This window comes from Bubalus kerabau, chromosome 15 (assembly GCF_029407905.1).
Source record: "Bubalus kerabau isolate K-KA32 ecotype Philippines breed swamp buffalo chromosome 15, PCC_UOA_SB_1v2, whole genome shotgun sequence".
NCBI lineage: Eukaryota > Metazoa > Chordata > Mammalia > Artiodactyla > Bovidae > Bubalus > Bubalus kerabau.
Window position 1 is genome coordinate 32,151,870 of NC_073638.1, and position 18,035 is coordinate 32,169,904.

The following is an 18,035-nucleotide window of genomic DNA, read 5'->3' on the forward strand; positions in this document are numbered from 1 at the left end:
GCAACTTAATATAGCTGATTTACAGTGCTGTGTTAGCTTTAGGTGTGCAGCAAAGTGATTCTGTTTTGCTGCTGTTTAGTCACTAAGTTGTGTCCAACTCTTTTCAACCCCATGGACTGTAGCCCATCAGGCTCCTCTGTTCATGGGATTTTCCAGGCAAGAACACTGGAGTGGGCTGCCATTCTCCAGGAGTTCTTCCCAACCCAGGGATTGAACCCATGTCTCCTGCTTGGAAGGTGTATTCTTTACCACTCAGCCACCAGGGAAGCTTGATTCAGTTATACATATACATATATGCATTCTTTTTCAGATTCTTTCTCCATTTTGGTTATTCCAGAATTTTGAGTATAATTTCTTGTGCTATACAGTAGGTCCTTTTTAGTTATATACAGTAGTGTGTACATGTTAATCCTGTGCTTCCTCGGTGGCTCAGCAGTAAAAAACCCACCTACCAACCAGATGTGGGCTCGATCCCTGGGTCACAAGGAACCCCTGGAGAAGGAATGGCAACCCATACCAGTATTCTTGCCTGGAAAATTCCATAGGCAGAGGAGCCTGACAGGCTACGTCATTGGGTCCACAGAGTCGGCCACGACGGAGTGACTGAGCACATTTATTCATTAGGAGCCTTATGCTAGAAACCAAGGGCAGAGACCACTATCCACATTTTCTATTATTTCATACCTTACATCCCTAATTTTCGTGGAACTGCAGTCGTATGCATGCTGCTTTGTGTTCTGCTGTCTTCATGGCACAGTGTTAAGTTGTTTCCAGACATCTGTATTTTTCCGTGGTTAGCATTTTCACGGCAGATGCCCATCCTCTTTGCATTATTGCTGTGACGTAGTTTACTTGGTCGCCCCCTGGTGGGGTGATGTCCGTTTTGCACTGTCATGTGTCGTAAAAACTGTTCGTGTCCTTGGAAATGAGGGCTTAGTTTTCTCTTGAGATACTACTTCCTGGGGTTATCCCTCCATATGGAAGTGCTGGGTTGCAGGTTCTGATCCATTTCCATGATTCTTGTTGTTTCCAGATTTTATTTCCAAGTGATTATACCAAAAGGATCTCCGTTAGTAACATATTGGATGTTTCCCCAAGCCTCTCTTGATTTTTACCTTTTGACTTGAGTGAGTGGTAACTTGTCTTGTACAATTTAAATTTTATACTTTTGAAAAACCCTCTCATGCCGAAATCGACTTCCCCATCTCGTGGCACTCATTCACTGTTTCTGTTTTGATGTCCTTTGAACACTGTCCTGGGGATGATGACTTTTTACAGGATTAAAACACATTTTCTTGCCTTATCCCTGATCCTCCTGAAACTATTCTGCCAAGAGTTGGGTTTACAACTGACCTACTAGAAGTGATTCTTAAGCCAAATGTCTGGCAGTTGCTTTCTGTTCAGGAGAATGGATGACCTAGTACTAAAAGTTCTCCACTAAGTGCAGAACCTAAGATTCTTAACATTTATGGGGTAAAGGTTCTTCAATAGGGCTTTGGTTTAGAATTTCTGAAGAAATAAAATGCTGAGTGATGTAAGAGAGCTTAAAAAACCCCAGGGTCTATAAAATCAGGGTTTATGTCCTCTTTTTTCCCATCCACTTGGTGCTTTCGTTTTACTTTTCATAAAAAAAGTTTTGAGTAGATGACACATTCACACGGTTCACAGTGGAAAAGTGTAAGGAGATTGAACAGTAGATGTTCTTCTCCCATCTGCCAGTTTCCCCACTTGCTGTGTATCCTTTCAGAATGCTTTTGTGCATACATGCAAATTTAAATATATGACATGTACTTGTCCTGTTTTTACACATGCAGCATGCCACGCACGTTGTTGGGTACCTTGGTTTTTCAGATAACTGTCAATCTAGGATATGTGTTCACCGAGTGCTTCTTCAGTCTCTCTCTACCAGTCTGGTGTTCCTGTGTACAGTAGCTTATTTCACAGTCCCCTGCGGATGGATACGTAGGTGGCTTTCAATCTGTTACAAACAGTGCTGCAGTGAATAAGCTTGTTGCTTATTATTACTCATGTGGGTAGATTACATTTCTGGGTCAGAGTGTGTGTGTATCTGTAATTGTGATAGCCCTCCATAGGGAGACACACACGTGGGTATAAACACCCATGCCACGGTGATGTGAATGTCTGCCTGTCTCCTCACTCTGCTGCTCCTTGAACCACTTTCCAGAGAAGAAGTGCAATGGGTTCCGCTGCCCAAACGGCACCTGCATCCCATCCAGCAAACACTGCGACGGTCTGCACGACTGCTCAGACGGCTCAGACGAACAGCACTGCGGTGAGTCCTCACGTCGGGATAAATCCTCTCCTCCCCTGGTACCTGCCTGCATCAGGTCCTGCATGGCCAGGACCCTGAGGGGGTGGAGGCAGAGAAGCATGGTTTGGGTGAGGGAGAGGAAGCAGGGGGCCACGTAGGGTGGCCGTGGAATTAGGTCATGGTCTACGATCATCACTGTTCAGCTGCAGTATGTCCTGCGAATGGCCAATGATCTGGAATTGGACACTTATTTCTCCTCCTCCTTTGGTTTTGCTAGTTGCTGATTATCACTCGGCTAACAGTTTTAGGCACGGTGACTCTGTATGCCATGTTTTCTTTGGACCCAGAAAGGTAGTCTGGGGTCAGTGGTGCTTATCCTTGGGAAAAGCAGGCTGGAGATCCAAGGATGAGTTAGTGTGGCAGTTCAGGCGTAAAGGCCTCCTTCTTCCCATGTCCTCACGTGGCCTCCTTGCCTGCATCTCTGATGCTGCTTAGAAGGACACTGCTCCTATAGATCCTTTTAACCTTATCTACCTCCCTTAACCTGGATCTCCTCTTTAAAGCTCTATCAGGGCGCTTCCTTGGAAGTCCAGTGGTTAAGACTGTGCTGCCAATGCAAGAGGCATAGGTTCAGTCCCTGGTCAGGGAACTAAGATACCACATGGCATGTGGCACAGCCAAAAAAAAAAATTAATTAAAAAAAGCACTGCCCTTTCTCCAAATCCAGTCACATTGGAGATTAGGGATTTACCATATAAATTGGCGGCAGGTACAGTTCAGTGGGTAACATCGGTCCTTCATAGAAGGGGTTTGCCAGGCCCCATATTCGAGAGTCAGTGTTCTGTTGATAGTGGTTAAGATCGTGGGCTGTGGTGTCAGGCAGCCCTGGGCTTCAGTTTTGGCTCCACCCTCATCAGCCGTGTGCTCTTGGCAAAATACATAATGTTGCCGTCCCCTGTGCTTAGTTTGGGACACAGGACAGTAAAACCTCTCATCATGTTGTGCTGGGAGCTTAACGAGGTCCTGAAGCTCAGGGTTTGCTCAAAGCTTGTGGTTGGTGGTGGTGTCCATTACCCCCGCCTCCTGAATGTGCGTCCGGTCAGAGCGTGTCCTGCCGTGGCCCACGAGGTCCCCAGCTCCAGGGGCTCACGGCCCCTTCCCCTCGCTGGTCCCTTTCAGAGCCCCTGTGTACTCGCTTCATGGACTTCGTGTGTAAGAACCGCCAGCAGTGCCTCTTCCAGTCCATGGTGTGTGACGGCATCATCCAGTGCCGGGACGGCTCCGACGAGGACCCGGAGTTCGCAGGATGCTGTGAGTCGGGGCGCTGGAGAGACTCGGGGTGGGCCACCCTGGGCACATGCCTCCATCCAGTTTTCAGGTCTCCACTGAGGGTCCAGACTTGCGTTTTCTAAGAAAGGCTCACCTTGGTTGCTTCGGAAGCTTGCTTGTTAGTCGTTGGTGCACAGCTCAAGGGGGGCGGGATCAAGATTGACAGTGGTCTTGGCCCATGCGTCACCTCCTCCCACAGCCTTTCTTGTGCCCCCGAAGTGGCCCCCTCACCTTGCTGCAGTGTCTGTACCCCACTCACCTCCACTCTGCGCACTGAAGTTATTTTTGGCCTGCCTCTCCAGCTGGCCTGCTCTGTGTGTGCCCAAGAGCAGGTCCTTGTCTTGTTCACGACTACAGCCCTGTCCCCAAGACTGCCTTGCCTGCATGATAGTGGGGACTTGCATCAGTCTGCTCGGTCTGCTCCAACAGAGGACCACAGCCCAGAGGGGCTTAATCTCTAACAGTTCTGGGGGCTGCAGATCAGAGGTTAAGGTGTCGGCAGGGTTGGTTTCCTCTAAGGTACCTCTCCTTGGCTTGTAGACGGCCATCCTCTGTCTGTGTCTTCACTTACTCTCCTTATGAGAACACCAGTCCTGTTAGATTAGGGCTCTATCCTAATGTAATGACCTCACGTTAGCTTAATTACCCCTTTAAAGACGTTATCTGCAGATGTTGTTGCAGTCTGAGTTGCCGGGGGCCAGGCCTTCGACTTGCTTTTGAGGAATCCTCCAGCCGGGCCATCTCTTGGTGGAGGGCCTTTGTTCTTGCCTCTTGTTTCCAAACAACAGTGCCGTGTTGAGCTCTCCAGTGTGGAAGTAACCTGGACTTATGTATGTTGGTTCCTTCCCTAGCCCGAGACCCCGAGTTCCACAAGGTGTGTGACGAGTTCAGCTTCCAGTGTCAGAACGGAGTGTGCATCAGTTTGATCTGGAAGTGTGATGGGATGGATGACTGTGGCGATGACTCGGACGAAGCCAACTGTGGTAAGGAGGCCTCAGCTCTGCCCCCGGGCACCCCAGGCTCCAGGTCACACGGTGCTTGGCTTTGTCATCTTCTTCAGCCAGAGTTCCTTCCAGGTCTTGAATCTGCATGTAACAAATTGAGTCTTAAAGTGAGAACCTATCCCCTAGCAGAGACTGGTTGGTTGATTTAGTCACTGAGTCATGCCCAACTCTTAGCAACCCCATGGACTGTAGCCCACCAGCCTCCTCTGTCTGTGGGATATTCTGGGCAAGAATACTGGAGTGGGTTGCCATTTCCTTCTCCACCAGCAGAGGTTAGGGTGTATTTATTCTATTTTCTTTCTCCAGTTAGGAAGTTGACATTGTGTATAAGGAATATGGTAGAGGAGTTATGGTAAATATTTTGGAGTATATTTCCCCCACCCTCTAAATGTTGCAGATGTCACAGCATGATGGAATCATTGTTACTAATGGATTATCATCAACAGTTAGGTCATTCCTTCAGTAGACTATCAAAATTCATACTTGGGTATCAGGACTTCCCTGGTGGTCCAGTGGCTAAGACTCTGCTCCCAATGCAGGGGGCCCAGGTTCCATCCCTGGTCAGGGAACTAGGTCCCACATGCCTCAACTAAGAGTTTGCATAAGATTAGAACTATAAGATCCCATGTGCTGCAACTAAGACCTGGTGCAGACACATAAATAAGTAAAATAATAAAAGGATAAATATTAAAAAACCCACTCGGGTGTCATTTGCAAGATGTAGAAGCATAGGTCAGAGAATATGACCTCGGGTCCAGGGAGGCAAGGTTTTGTCCAGTTTGTGGATATGCTCTTGGTCTCCCTCAGGTCCGGGAAGCTGCCTTGTCCTCTGGGAGGGTCACGCGGGCTGCCCTGGGGCTTGGGTGAGGAGCCTGTGGGTCCTTGGGGGCCTGTGTTCACGCCGTGCAGGCCGTACAACTCACCCTGCGGTTCATCCCCCAGAAAACCCCACCGAGGCCCCCAGCTGCTCCCGCTACTTCCAGTTCCAGTGCGAGAACGGGCACTGCATCCCCAACAGGTGGAAATGCGACCGGGAGAACGACTGCGGGGACTGGTCTGACGAGAAGGACTGCGGAGGTGAGGGTCGGGGACGGCCCCGCCGCCCAGACCACATAGAACTCACCTGTCTCTTCAACGGCTGGCTTAGGCAGTGATTTTGGGTGGGTGGGTCGGGCGGGTAACTGAGTTGTTTTCTCTCCCCCTCCCATTGTGAAATCGGCACAGTTGGCCTCTCCTGTTCCCAGGGTTATTCTTTCCAGGGCACAGTGGGAACTTGAGAGACTGGTCCCACGAGTGTGGGCTGCAGACCCACAGCTCCTTGTTAGAACAGCAGCCTCTGACCCCACCCGAGCCTCCCTCCTGCAATGTGTCCCGCAATGTAACAGGTGCTCTGGGTGGCTCCTGGGCCATGATGCGCACATGTGTGTGTGATACACGCCGAGGGGCCACACAGGACCGTCCCTTCCCTTTTTGGTGTTCTTGTCCCTGAGCTGCTCTTGAGGTGGTTGAGGTTGAGTGAACCAGAACTGGTTTAACCTGGATAGGAATTAATTCTCCCATTTGCCCTGTGCCTTCCGAGTCCCCTTCTTTCCACTAGCCTGCACAAGGCCCTGCAAAAGCAAACACATCTGAATACTAGCCCAGGGCAAATATAATAGGTGAGGTGAATCCGCTCCACAGAAGGGGAGGGAACAGTGTGTCCTGACACCCCTCCATACGTGATTCTTAGATGAGCCACTGCTCAGAGCAGTCCTGGCACACAGCCCCCCACCCCACTGCCCCCAGCTGTGCAGCTGAACCTGGGATATCATCCTGGTTTGGGACACGTCGGGGTCTGAGCTCAAGCTTCCTGTAACATTTTGGGTTTCCTTGTTTGGTGTTTTCCTCAGATTCACATGTTCTTCCCTCCTCCACTCCCGGGCCCTCCACGTGTCTGCCCAATTACTACCGCTGCAGCAGTGGGGCCTGCGTGATGGACAGCTGGGTGTGCGACGGATATCGAGACTGTATAGACGGCTCGGACGAGGAGGCCTGCCCCTCGCCTGGTAAGTATGGCCCCAGCCCTGACCCGGGCACCTGCTTCAAGGAGAGGACCTTTGAGGCTGTACCCTGGGTGGCCCAGGGCAGTGCCCTGCCCTTGGGGATGCAGTGGCCAGGCTCCTTCTCACCTCCAGAACAGGGAGATCCCTGGGCACTCAGAAGTCATCTTCCCTCACTGCCCTCTGTACCTGGCTGACCACCGTGGCTGCTTCCTCTCCCAGGAGGTTACCATGGGGATTGTAGGGAAGGTCTCTGTACTAAACTCTCCGAAATCTCTGGTTTGCTAGTTGGCGGCCATCCTATTAAAAGAAGGGTAAGCAGTGCCATCTAGTGGCTGAACATGGCAAGGTACCTGGAGATCTGTGCTTTCACCTTGTTGCTGGAAGCCGGGATAAACCCTGAGACCCTCATCAAGGCGCCCCCATAACTGTAGGCAGAACTGTGTCTTTTTCTCAACAGGTTTCCATTTCAGAGTCAGTTATAATAAGAGAATAGATCATCACTTGCCGCAGTTTACATAATTCTTTTCAGCAAATTCCTAGATCCTTTAAGACTGTTTTCATCCCATCTCTTCTCTGTTTAAAATCGTGAGTGGTGGGATTTCCCTGGCAGTCCACTGGTTAAGACTTCACCTTCCAATGCAGGGGGCTCAGGTTCAATCCCTAGTTTGGGAGCTAAGATCCTACACGCTTTGTGGCCAAAAGCCAAACCAAAACGTGAAAAACAGAAGCAATACTGTAATAATTCCATAAAGACTTTAAAAATGGTCCACATCAAAAAATCTTTAAAAAAAAAAAAAGTAACTTTTTAAAAGGCTCATCACTGGTTTATGCTTGTCCTCTTGTCCAGAAGATAGACCCTAACCCTTGAGTCCTATTTTCAAGGCCCTGTTTGAGACCTGTTAGACCCTTTGTCGGAGAAGGCAATGACACCCCACTCCAGTACTCTTGCCTGGAAAATCCCATGGATGGAGGAGCCTGGTAGGCTGCAGTCCATGGGGTCGCTGAGGGTCGGACACGACTGAGCGACTTCACTTGCACTTTTCACTTTCATGCATTGGAGAGGGAAATGGCAACCCACTCCAGTGTTCTTGCCTGGAGAATCCCAGGGACGGAGCATCCTGGTGGGCTGCTGTCTATGGGGTCGCACAGAGTCAGACACAACTGAAGTGACTCAGCAGCAGCAGCAGACCCTTTGTGCCTGCCATGACTTATCACTCCCATACGCTGGGCTCCTCACTTGCTGTGGGCAGACCTGCCTCTTGTTTACTTAGATTCCTCCAGCAGAACTTGTGCCCTGTCCACCTTGATGTTGTCCCCCTTCTTGCCTTCTGTGAAGCCCACTGTCCATCAGGGCAGACAGAAGCATGGGATGCCAATATGTCATCACTGTTTCTTGCATTACAGCATGTAGAGCACCTGTAGGGAATCACTTGGGTAGTTTCTAAAACGTGTAGAATATCTTATGTATTTATATATTTTTTTCTATATTTAAAAAAATGCAGAATCAGAATTTCTGCCTGGAGCCCAGGAGCTCTCCATGTGAATGACAGGTTGACTGATTGTCTTGTGGGGATAGGGAGGTGGAGGAGTGGGGAGTCTCACTGCTGCTTTAACATCTTTCAATGGCTCCCTTATATAATTTTCACCCTTTTCTCTCCTGGCCAGAGGATACCATTTTCCAGTCTGTTTGCAGATTCTGTGAAGTTGGTCTTAATGGAGCTTAGCTTTCTCCCGTGACAGCCTGGGATAGAGTCCTCTCTTCTCTGAAGTCTCTAGCCACTCAGCCCTGTCTGTCGGCTTCCCAGTTTCCAAGGTTCTGTTGCTTTTGTCTCCATCAGGGGCTTCCCAGGAGAGAAGCAGGATGAGATGCTTGTGTCTTATCAACCTGCCATCTTCGCCAGAGCTCACATGTCTGGGTTCCCGTCGAAATTCCCAGAGCACCGACATCCCCAACACATCTAACAGGTCGCTGTTGCTGGCCTCAGTACTAAAAAAGTGAATTTTAAAAACCTTTTCTTCTAGCCAATGTGACTGCTGCCTCCACGCCTACCCAGCTCGGGCGGCAACACATCTAACAGGTCGCTGTTGCTGGCCTCAGTACTAAAAAAGTGAATTTTAAAAACCTTTTCTTCTAGCCAATGTGACTGCTGCCTCCACGCCTACCCAGCTCGGGCAGTGTGACCGGTTTGAATTCGAGTGCCGCCAGCCGAAGAAGTGTATCCCCAACTGGAGGCGCTGTGACGGCCACCAGGATTGCCAGGATGGCCAGGACGAGGCCAACTGCCGTGAGTGGTCGGCAGGGCCGTCTGCCCCCGGGGAGGCTCCAGGAGAGCAGGACAGCTCGTGCTTGTGCTTTGGGTCTCATATTAATAAATTCTGGCCTTGTGCCTCCATTTTAGAGATAGGAAAGTTAAGCTTCAAAGAGGGTCACCTCGTCCGCAGCAGATTGGAGCATTTACTTAGTATTTTCTTTGTACAAAACCGTGATCGTCTCATCATACCATGTGGAAAGTTCTTGTAGGGAGGAATACTCCAAAACAACACACAAATTAAATGGGGATTAGCATAAAATCCTGCACTTACATGGAAAGACTGAACAAAGTGGACCTTTGGGACATTCAGATAACAGGGCAGGTTGATCCAACGCTCATCAACATCATAGTAGGAACATCTGAGCCAGATAAGTACGTTAAGAAGAACATTAACCGTAATTAACAAAGAGGAAATGAAATAGGACCTTCCTCTTGGGTGAGATTAATTCATTAATGGGTGTTCTTTAAATAAATATCTTTTGCCTGTTTCAAATCTGTCTTGTACATAAGGAAATCGCTTGGTTAAGGGGCTTCAAATCAAGATGTGCTCTATCTACAATTTTCCTCAATCCATTAATCGGATAACCCCATCAACAAAGGAAATGAGATTAGCATGACATGCCTCTTCTTAGAGAAGCTGGCCCCTGAAGGCTACCACATTCTGTTTTAAGTGCCCATTAATCATCTGTTTAAGAACCAGTTTAAGCATTTTCAGACAACCTTATTCCCAGTTTCTAAAATCCATGTTTTCTTCCTTTGTAAATATTGAGATGTTTCCTAAAGAAACGTCAGACATCTTTCAGCTTGACTGTTCATCTGTTTTTTGATTATATTTTACCACGTTCTTAGCAAGTGGAGGGGTGGTAATTCTGTGATGGGGCTCTTGGTATTTTCCATAACAATCCCCTCTGAGCATAGAGTCCTTCCCTGACTCTCCTGTATAATATCCCCGTCACTCTCTTCTAGTTACTCTCAGTGTGTTTCTTTGTAGTCCTATCACTGTCTAAAATAATGTATTTGTTTGTTTAATTGTTTGCTATTTCTCTCAGTAAGCTCTGTGAGGGTAGGTCCTTTGTTTCACATATCACCATATCCTTAGCGTCTTAAACAGTATCTGATTCATGATAGAACCTCCCTAGAAGTTTGATGGATGGTGGATGGATAGATAAATGGGTGGATGAATCCCATCTTGGGCTTCTGAGGCTGTTGGCTAGTGGTTCTGAAACCTTTTCTAAGGGCTTCCCTGGTGGCTCAGTGGTAAAGAATTTGCCTGCCAATGAAATGTGGTTTTCAGAAGTGGGTGCAGTGCCTCAGCCAGAAAACAGGATTATCTAGTTCTAGAACAGAAGTTCCCAGGGCTGGCCAGTTCTGAGGAATCACTGAGGAGCTTGTAAATCCTGCACGTGCCCAGTGCTGTTTCTGCTTCAGTATTTGGAGCAAACCTCTGTGCTTCACAAGTTCCCCAGAAGACTATAAAGACCCATTATTGGTAGACTCTCTGCTGCTGGATCACCACCCTGGTTTAGTGGTCTGTTTGGCTTCCTATTCGTATGGATAGTCATTGTATGGAGCATCATGTGCATATTTGCATGGGGCGGGGAGCGCTAGTTGATGAGTTCCCTTTCCCAGAACCTGGGAACACTTTGGTGACTGTGGACCCTCACGTGTTGCAGCCACGCACAGCACGCTGACCTGCACGGCCCTGGAGTTCCAGTGCCAGGACGGTGAGGCCTGCATCATGCTCTCTGAGCGCTGCGACGGCTTCCTTGACTGCTCGGACGAGAGTGATGAGCGTGCCTGCAGCGGTGAGTGTGGCCCCCCAGGACCCCTGGCTCATCCTCCACCCCGCTGGGCGGGGCCCAGGGCAGAACCTCTTCGAGCTTTTCCTCAGTCTGAACATGCCAAGATTCTCGCTCACTGTTGGAGCTCCAGAGGAGGCCTGTCCCATCTCTGATACGGCCTCCAGCTCACCTTGCCCCTCTGAGGGAGATGCTGGTCGAGACTGGGGTTTTCATTTTGTTTTTTGCTTTAGTCCTTGTGTTGGTGGGCTTCTCTGGTAGCTCAGACAATAAAGAATCTGCCTCTGCAATGCAGGAGACCCAGGTTCGATACCTGGGTTGGGAAGATTCCCTGGAGGAGGGCATGGCAACCCACTCCAGTATTCTTTCCTGGAGAATTCCACAGACAGAGGAGCCTGGCGGGCTACGGTCCACGAGGTCTCAAAGAGTCGGACACCACTAGCGACTAGCCCATCACCACCTTGCGTTGAGGCATTTTTGCTCCTGCAGTGCCTCAGGCTTTGCGGTGGGGTGAACTCCATCCTTCTGTCTGAAATGCATTTAGCAATCTTTTGGGGGCTGTTATCACAGAATACCACTGACTGGGTGGCATGAATGCAACAGAAACTTATCTCTCACAGTTCTGGAGGCTGGAAAATCTGAGACTGAAGCCCAGTAGGTTCGGTGTCGGGTGAGGGCCCACCTTTTGGTCCACAGACAGCCGTGTTCTCCGTGTTGTCCCATGGTGGAAGGAAGTGCTCTAGGGTCTCTTTTATGAAAACACTAGCCTCATTCACTAGGGCTCCGTCCTTAGGACCTAGTCACCTCCCGAGAACCCGCCTCCTAGTACCATCACATTGGGGTTGAGGCATCAGCATATGGATTCTGGGGCACATAAGCATCTCAGTCTCTAGCAGTCATGGATCCCGTCATGACAGTGTCCTTGGATTTGTGGTATTCTCTGTTGAGAATCAGGTTTGTCTCAGTGCAGACAAGGAGGTGAAATGCAAGGAGAAATATCACAACTGGAAATTTAGGAGACCCTGGGGAAGGGTGGATAGGAAGGTTTGAACTCTTTTTTTTTTTTTCTGGGGTGTTTTAAGATGATGGTGGCCAGACCATGCAGAGCCCAATAGGTCTGCCTGAAACCAAGGAACCTCCTGTGTCCTTTGAAATGCAGAGATTTGTAAGCTATCACTTGCTTTTCCCCCCTTTTCTCTCTCTAGAAGAATTAAATGTATACAAAATACAGAATCTTCAGTGGACAGCAGACTTCTCTGGGGATGTAACTTTGACCTGGATACGGCCCAAGAAGATGCCCTCTGCTTCTTGTGTGTATAACGTCTACTACAGGTGGGTCCCTTCTTTGCCACGGGAGAAGAAAATGATGTTTTTATTGCCACCGGGTATTCCATAAACTCTTGTGTGTGCACCGAGCAACTCCGTTGACAGGTTCAGACATCTTGGCCACCCCATGCTGCGTTGATGCAATGCTTTCTTTGTTCTCTTGGCCAGGGTGGTTGGAGAGAGCATATGGAATACTCTGGAGACTCACAGCAATAAAACAAGCACAGTATTGAAAGTCTTGAAGCCAGACACCACATATCAGGTCAAAGTCCAGGTCCAGTGTCTGAGCAAGGTGCACAGTACCAACGACTTCGTGACCCTGAGGACTCCCGAAGGATGTGAGTGCCAGAGGGACAAGCACTTCTGTGGATTTTCAGTTTCCCAGGATGCTCAGGGACAGCAACGTCACTGCACGTGCCGTCTGCGTACCTAAGTTTATAGTCCTGGCTGAGCCACTCTCCTTATTATAGCACGTAATTTTTTTAAAAAACACAATCCTGGTTTTTGAAGTATAGTTGATATATAGTGTTTTAGGTAGGTACATAGCAGAGTGATTGAGTTATGCATGTATATCTCTCTTCTTTTTCAGATTCGTTTCTATTATAGGTTATTACAAGATCTTGAATATAGTCCCCAGTGCTATATAGTAGGTCCTTGTTGTTTATTGCTTCAACTATGCCCAACTCTTTGTGACCCCCTGGACTGTAGCCCCCCAGGCTCCTCTGTCCATGGGGTTTCCCAGGCAAGAATACTGGAGTGGGTAGCCATTTCCTTCTCCAGGGGAATCTTCCCGATCCAGGGATTGAACACGCGTCCCTTATGTCTCCTGCATTGGCAGGCGGGTCCTTTACGACTAGGGCCACTTGGGAAGCCATTTTATATAGAGCAGTGTATATCTGTTAATCCCCAAACCTTCATTTATCCCTTGATCCCTTTCCCCTTTTGTAACCATACATTTGTTTTTGACATCTTAACACAGTTTTTTTTTTAATTGAAGTATGATTGACCCACAACACTGTGTTGGTTCCAAATGTACGACATAGTGATTCGATATTTGTGTAATTACAAACCGATCACCATGCATAATGTTTTTCTCTCTTAGGAAGTTAATTTGATCTCCCCATCTCTGCCCTCTTTTGCATTTCTTATCTAATTTCTGTCTCTGCCTTCCGTCTCTAGGTATTTACCAGTATTTAGTGCTTAGGAGATCAGCATCATTAACATATGAAGCATGTCAGAAGTATTTGGGGCACACTATAAAGAAATTTACCAAAGCTCGAGGGTTAGAGAGTTCCCTGCTTCCTCCCTCCATCACAGTAGTTGACGTTGGGTGACTGCGCTTGTTCCCATGGCCTTTGCTCCCCAGGTTTTGTGAACTTTTCATTCTCAGTTGCTGTCAGAACCGTGTTTACATTTGGAGATGTTAATATGAACTCATGTTTATCTTAATGTGCATGTGTGTGGTTACACATAAAATCTTTATAGGTATGTGTATCTGCACAAGTTAGTATAAGCATGCATTTCCTTGTTTCCTCAACTGGGAAGGCCCAGAAAAATTCTGATAGCGTTGAGCACGCCTGCCACTCAGTCAAGGTTTCTAACGCTGCTCTTCAGCAAAAGGACACAGGGCCCTTGAAGGAGTCCAGGCCGGGGAAGGAGATCCGGAAGGTGGTCTGGCCAGGAAGGGAGGAAGTGCTTACTATGTGAAGGCCGCCAGACAGAAAGACTAATGTCACATGATAATGCTTATGTGTGGAAAAGAGAAAAATGGTACAAATGAAACAGAAATAGACACACAAACATAGAAACCAAACTTATGGTTACCTAAGGGGAATTGGAGTTGGTGGCTGACAGGGAGGCCTGGCGTGCTGCGATTCATGGGGTCACAAAGAGTCGGACACGTCTGTGCGACTAAACTGAATTGAACTGATAAATTAAGGGTTTAAGAAACTCTAGGAGATAGTGAAGGACAGGGAAGTCTGGCACGCTGCAGTCCATGGGGTCACAAAGAGTCTGACCTGACTTAATGACTTATGACTTATCAACTTATGAACAATGAACAATAGGAGGTTGGGATTAACAGACACTACTATATTCAAAACAGATAAACAACAAGGACCTACTGCATAGTACAGGGAACTATACTTCATATAATGTAATAATCTATAGAGGAAAAGAATCTAAGAAATACATGTATATGTGTGTGTATATACATATAAAATATATATGTATATATGTGTATCTCTATATGTGTGTGTGTGTGTGTATATACACACACACACACACACATATAAATGAACTTCCCAGGTGGCACTAGTGGTAAAGAACCCTCCTGCCAATACAGGAGACATAAGAGATGTGGCTTCAGTCCCTGGGTCGGAAAGATCCCCTGGAGTAGGGCATGGCAACCCACTCCAGTCCTCGTGCATGGAGTATCCCATGGACAGCAGCTACAATCCATAGGGTCGCAAAGAGTCAGACACAACTAAAGCAACTTAGCACCCATGCACATATATGTAAATATGAGAGTTCAGGGCAGCTACCTGTGAGAATCAAAATCTCAGCCTGGAAGCCCCGGGCCAGTGCTGACTTAACCTACCCAGGTGATTCCGTTCTGCAGCCCTTAGGAGCCCCCAGCCTATGTCAGACTCTCTGAACCATTGTTGGTCTGACGGGTGGACAGCAGGGAGGAAAGATGTTCCATCAGTGGGAAGACCAAGCTAACATCCCTCTCTGGTGCACAGGTCCCCTGCTGGCCCTGGATGCTTTCTCGTGTGTGTTTTAAGCTCAGGGAAGTTCCTCCAGTTGACAAAGATGCAGATGGATTTTAATCCCATGTGGCTTCTTTTTCCAGTGCCAGACGCCCCTCAGAACCTCCAGCTGTCGCTCCACAGGGAAGTGGAAGGAGTGATCATGTGCCACTGGGCCCCTCCCATCCATACCCATGGCCTCATTCGGGAGTACATCGTAAGTTCCTCCCAGGAGTGGGCAGTGCTTGTGGGTGAGCATGGGAGATGGCCGGGTCTCCTGGAGCAGAATCATGTTCTGTGTGATGCGGACTCCCCTTATAATCATCCATCCGCTGGGACACTTTGCATCCCACCTTCCCCTCTCTCCTCCTGCCTTTTTGTAAGGTGTTACGATGCCCAGACCTTTGGTACCTGTTCATGGTATAGTATTTTTATTTTTATTTTTCTCTTTCTCTCTCTTCAGGTAGAATACAGCAGGAGTGGTTCCAAGATGTGGGCCTCCCAGAGAGCTCTTACCAACTTTACAGAAATAAGGAACCTACTGGTCAACACTCAGTACATGGTCAGAGTGAGTGTCCGCACACGTTTCAGCCATCTGGCTGGGTGGCCTGGGAACATGGGGAGATGGTTGTACTTTCATGAGAACTCCATGCCTTCTTTGACAAGGTGCTGACTAGTGGTCTGCTCAATACCCCGCCCCTTGCTCTGGGACCTCATGTTTTCTTTTAGTCTCTCAAATCAAGGCCTCAAATCAGCCTTCACTCAAACAGCTGAGAATTGATTATTAATGCAGTTCTCCCTGCTATTAACCCAGATATTCTGCTAGCGTTCCAGTTCCAATTTCTTTTGCACCCACCTCTTTTCTGCTTATCTTTAGCTGCAGGGAGAGACAGAGCTGTGATAAGTGGCATTTATGAAATGATCTTCTGGAGTTCTTATGAAATAGATTGTCAACATCTTCAGTAGAAAAGAGAGTTGGTGCAAAACATGTTTGGAGACCATTGAGTGCATTCGCAAGCTCCCTTACACTGAGAGTCTCCTACCTGTGTATGGTTATGCATATATGTGGACATACACATGCACGCATGCACACACTCCCTCTCACACCCCTGCCCTTCACAAAAACTTTGACACCTGTCAATCAACAGAAATGTCATAAATTCAGCTTTGTCCCAATTCCCTTTCCGCAGGTTCCCTCCTGTGCTCTCTTTCCCCGTCTTATTTCCCTTGCAGGCGCCTCAGACTATCTTGCATCCCTCTGTGTGTATTTCTTCCACCCATATTGCCAAAGCCTCACCCCTTTTGCCCACTTGGGATTCTCGCTGTGTGGCATGTTGCCTTTATTTCATACTAATTCACACTCTGATTTGAAAGGTGGCTGCGGTGACCAGTCGTGGAATAGGAAATTGGAGCGATTCTAAATCCATTACCACCATAAAAGGACAAGGTAAATGGTTCCAGCATTTGCAGATTTAGAGAAGCTAGAAACCCTTAGAAAAAACTCTGTGTGACTGGCAGATGAAGACTCATAGATCAGAATAGTTCACACAACCTCCCTCCCCACAACAGGTGAACTTCTCTGGGTGTCTCTGCTATGCTTTAGACATGAAGTCTTTTTGGGGGGACCGTTGATCATTCCTCCTCCTATATGCTATGTTATGCTAAGTCACTTCAGTCGTGTCCGACTCTGTGCAACCCCATAGATGGCAGCCCACCAGGCTCCCCCGTCCCTGGGATTCTCCAGGCAAGAACACTGGAGTGGGTTGCCATTTCCTTCTCCAATGCATGAAAGTGGAAAGTGAAAGTGAAGTCGCTCAGTCATGTCCGACTCTTAGTGACCTCATGGATTGCAGCCTAACAGGCTCCTCTGTCCATGGGATTTTCCAAGCAAGAGTACTGGAGTGGGGTGCCATTGCCTTCTCCGTCCTCCTATATAGAACTGGGCATCTGTTGTAGCAAAAGCATACAGGTGGATTTCTGAAGGCCGCCACGCCTGGCTCTGCTTCTCTGCGGAGTATCCATGACATAAGGAGTCCTCCTTTCTCAGCCAAGATAAAAGATGGTCTTGTCCATGTCGTCTGTGGGGTAAGAGAGTACCCCATATGCTCTCTTGTAAGAGAGTGCCATGCCTACACTCGTTACTGCCCTGGGGAAGCCAACAACAACACGTAGGTGGCAGTTTCTGTTTTTCTGTCGCTAGAGCTGATCAAAGTCATGGACCTGGAAGGCTGTCATGCTGGCTGCTCTGCATATACCAGCTTATCTCATTGAGCCCTCAGAACAACTACAAGGACAGATAAGGGAATGGAAAGATTGTGTCATTTGCACATAGAGCTGGGGTTGGAACCTGATCTGCTGACTCCAGAACCTGAGCCCTGAACCACTGCAGGGCCTGCCTCCTGGGCGGGGCTCCTCACTTGGCACGCGTGCCTCACATGTGCCGCCACCCCATCCTCGGTGTGGAGTAGGAGCCGATGAAGTCACGGATGAGTGAGTGAACTGAAGCAAGTGAACGGAAGGCTCTGGTGCTCAGTGGGAGACGCACCAGCTCATCTTCCTGATCTTAGCCTTGGCACTTTGTTTCTGGATTGGCGGGCGGGTACAAAAGCTGGAAATGCCACCAGGAATGTGATCAGGGGATTTTGCTTTAACCTGAGTCTGTGAGAAATAGGTTCTGGGTCTTGAAGAGTCACTGTCTGGTTGCCTTTAAAAAACATGGGGTGGTTCAGATCAGTGCAGGGGCCAAGCTGAACTTCATGAAGCCAGCCAGTCCGTGAAGCAGGGGGATTGTACATGTTGGAAAATGTGTGCTGAGTTCACACTTCCTTAGAGTTGTGTTTTGTTTTCTTTTTTTTTTTTTAGTGATTTTTGGCTGTGCTGGGTCTTTGTTGGTGCAAGGGTTTTTCTCTGGTTGCAGCAAGCAAAGACTACTCTATAGAGCTGTGCTTGGGCTTCTCATTGCAATAGCTTCTTGTTGCAGAGAATGGGCTCTAGGGTACGTGGGCTTCCGTTGTTGCAGCTCATGGGCTCTTGAGCACAGGCTCAATAGCTGTGGCTTAGTTGTTCTGCAGCATGTGGGATCTTCCTAGACCAGGGATCGAACCCCTGTTCTCCTGCATTGGCAGGTAGATTGTTTACCACTGAGCCACCAAAGAAGCTCCTCCCCTAGAGTTTTGATTGTGGTGGTATTTTCCTCTACAA

The 18,035-nt window shown here is 48.3% G+C and overlaps 1 protein-coding gene across 9 annotated transcripts in view; it reads left to right on the forward strand.

Annotated features, from left to right (window-relative positions):
* Positions 1-18,035, forward strand: part of SORL1 (sortilin related receptor 1) — a 168,506-nt gene that overhangs the window by 124,073 nt on the left and 26,398 nt on the right. For all 9 annotated transcript variants that reach the window (XM_055548411.1, XM_055548416.1, XM_055548419.1 and 6 more), the window contains exons 27-38: positions 2,186-2,293; positions 3,452-3,583; positions 4,453-4,584; positions 5,548-5,682; positions 6,495-6,650; positions 8,783-8,932; positions 10,633-10,764; positions 11,964-12,090; positions 12,253-12,422; positions 14,939-15,051; positions 15,298-15,402; positions 16,209-16,281. In XM_055548411.1, coding sequence (XP_055404386.1) covers positions 2,186-2,293; positions 3,452-3,583; positions 4,453-4,584; positions 5,548-5,682; positions 6,495-6,650; positions 8,783-8,932; positions 10,633-10,764; positions 11,964-12,090; positions 12,253-12,422; positions 14,939-15,051; positions 15,298-15,402; positions 16,209-16,281 — 1,533 coding nt within the window. The remainder of the gene's footprint in view (positions 1-2,185; positions 2,294-3,451; positions 3,584-4,452; positions 4,585-5,547; positions 5,683-6,494; positions 6,651-8,782; positions 8,933-10,632; positions 10,765-11,963; positions 12,091-12,252; positions 12,423-14,938; positions 15,052-15,297; positions 15,403-16,208; positions 16,282-18,035) is intronic.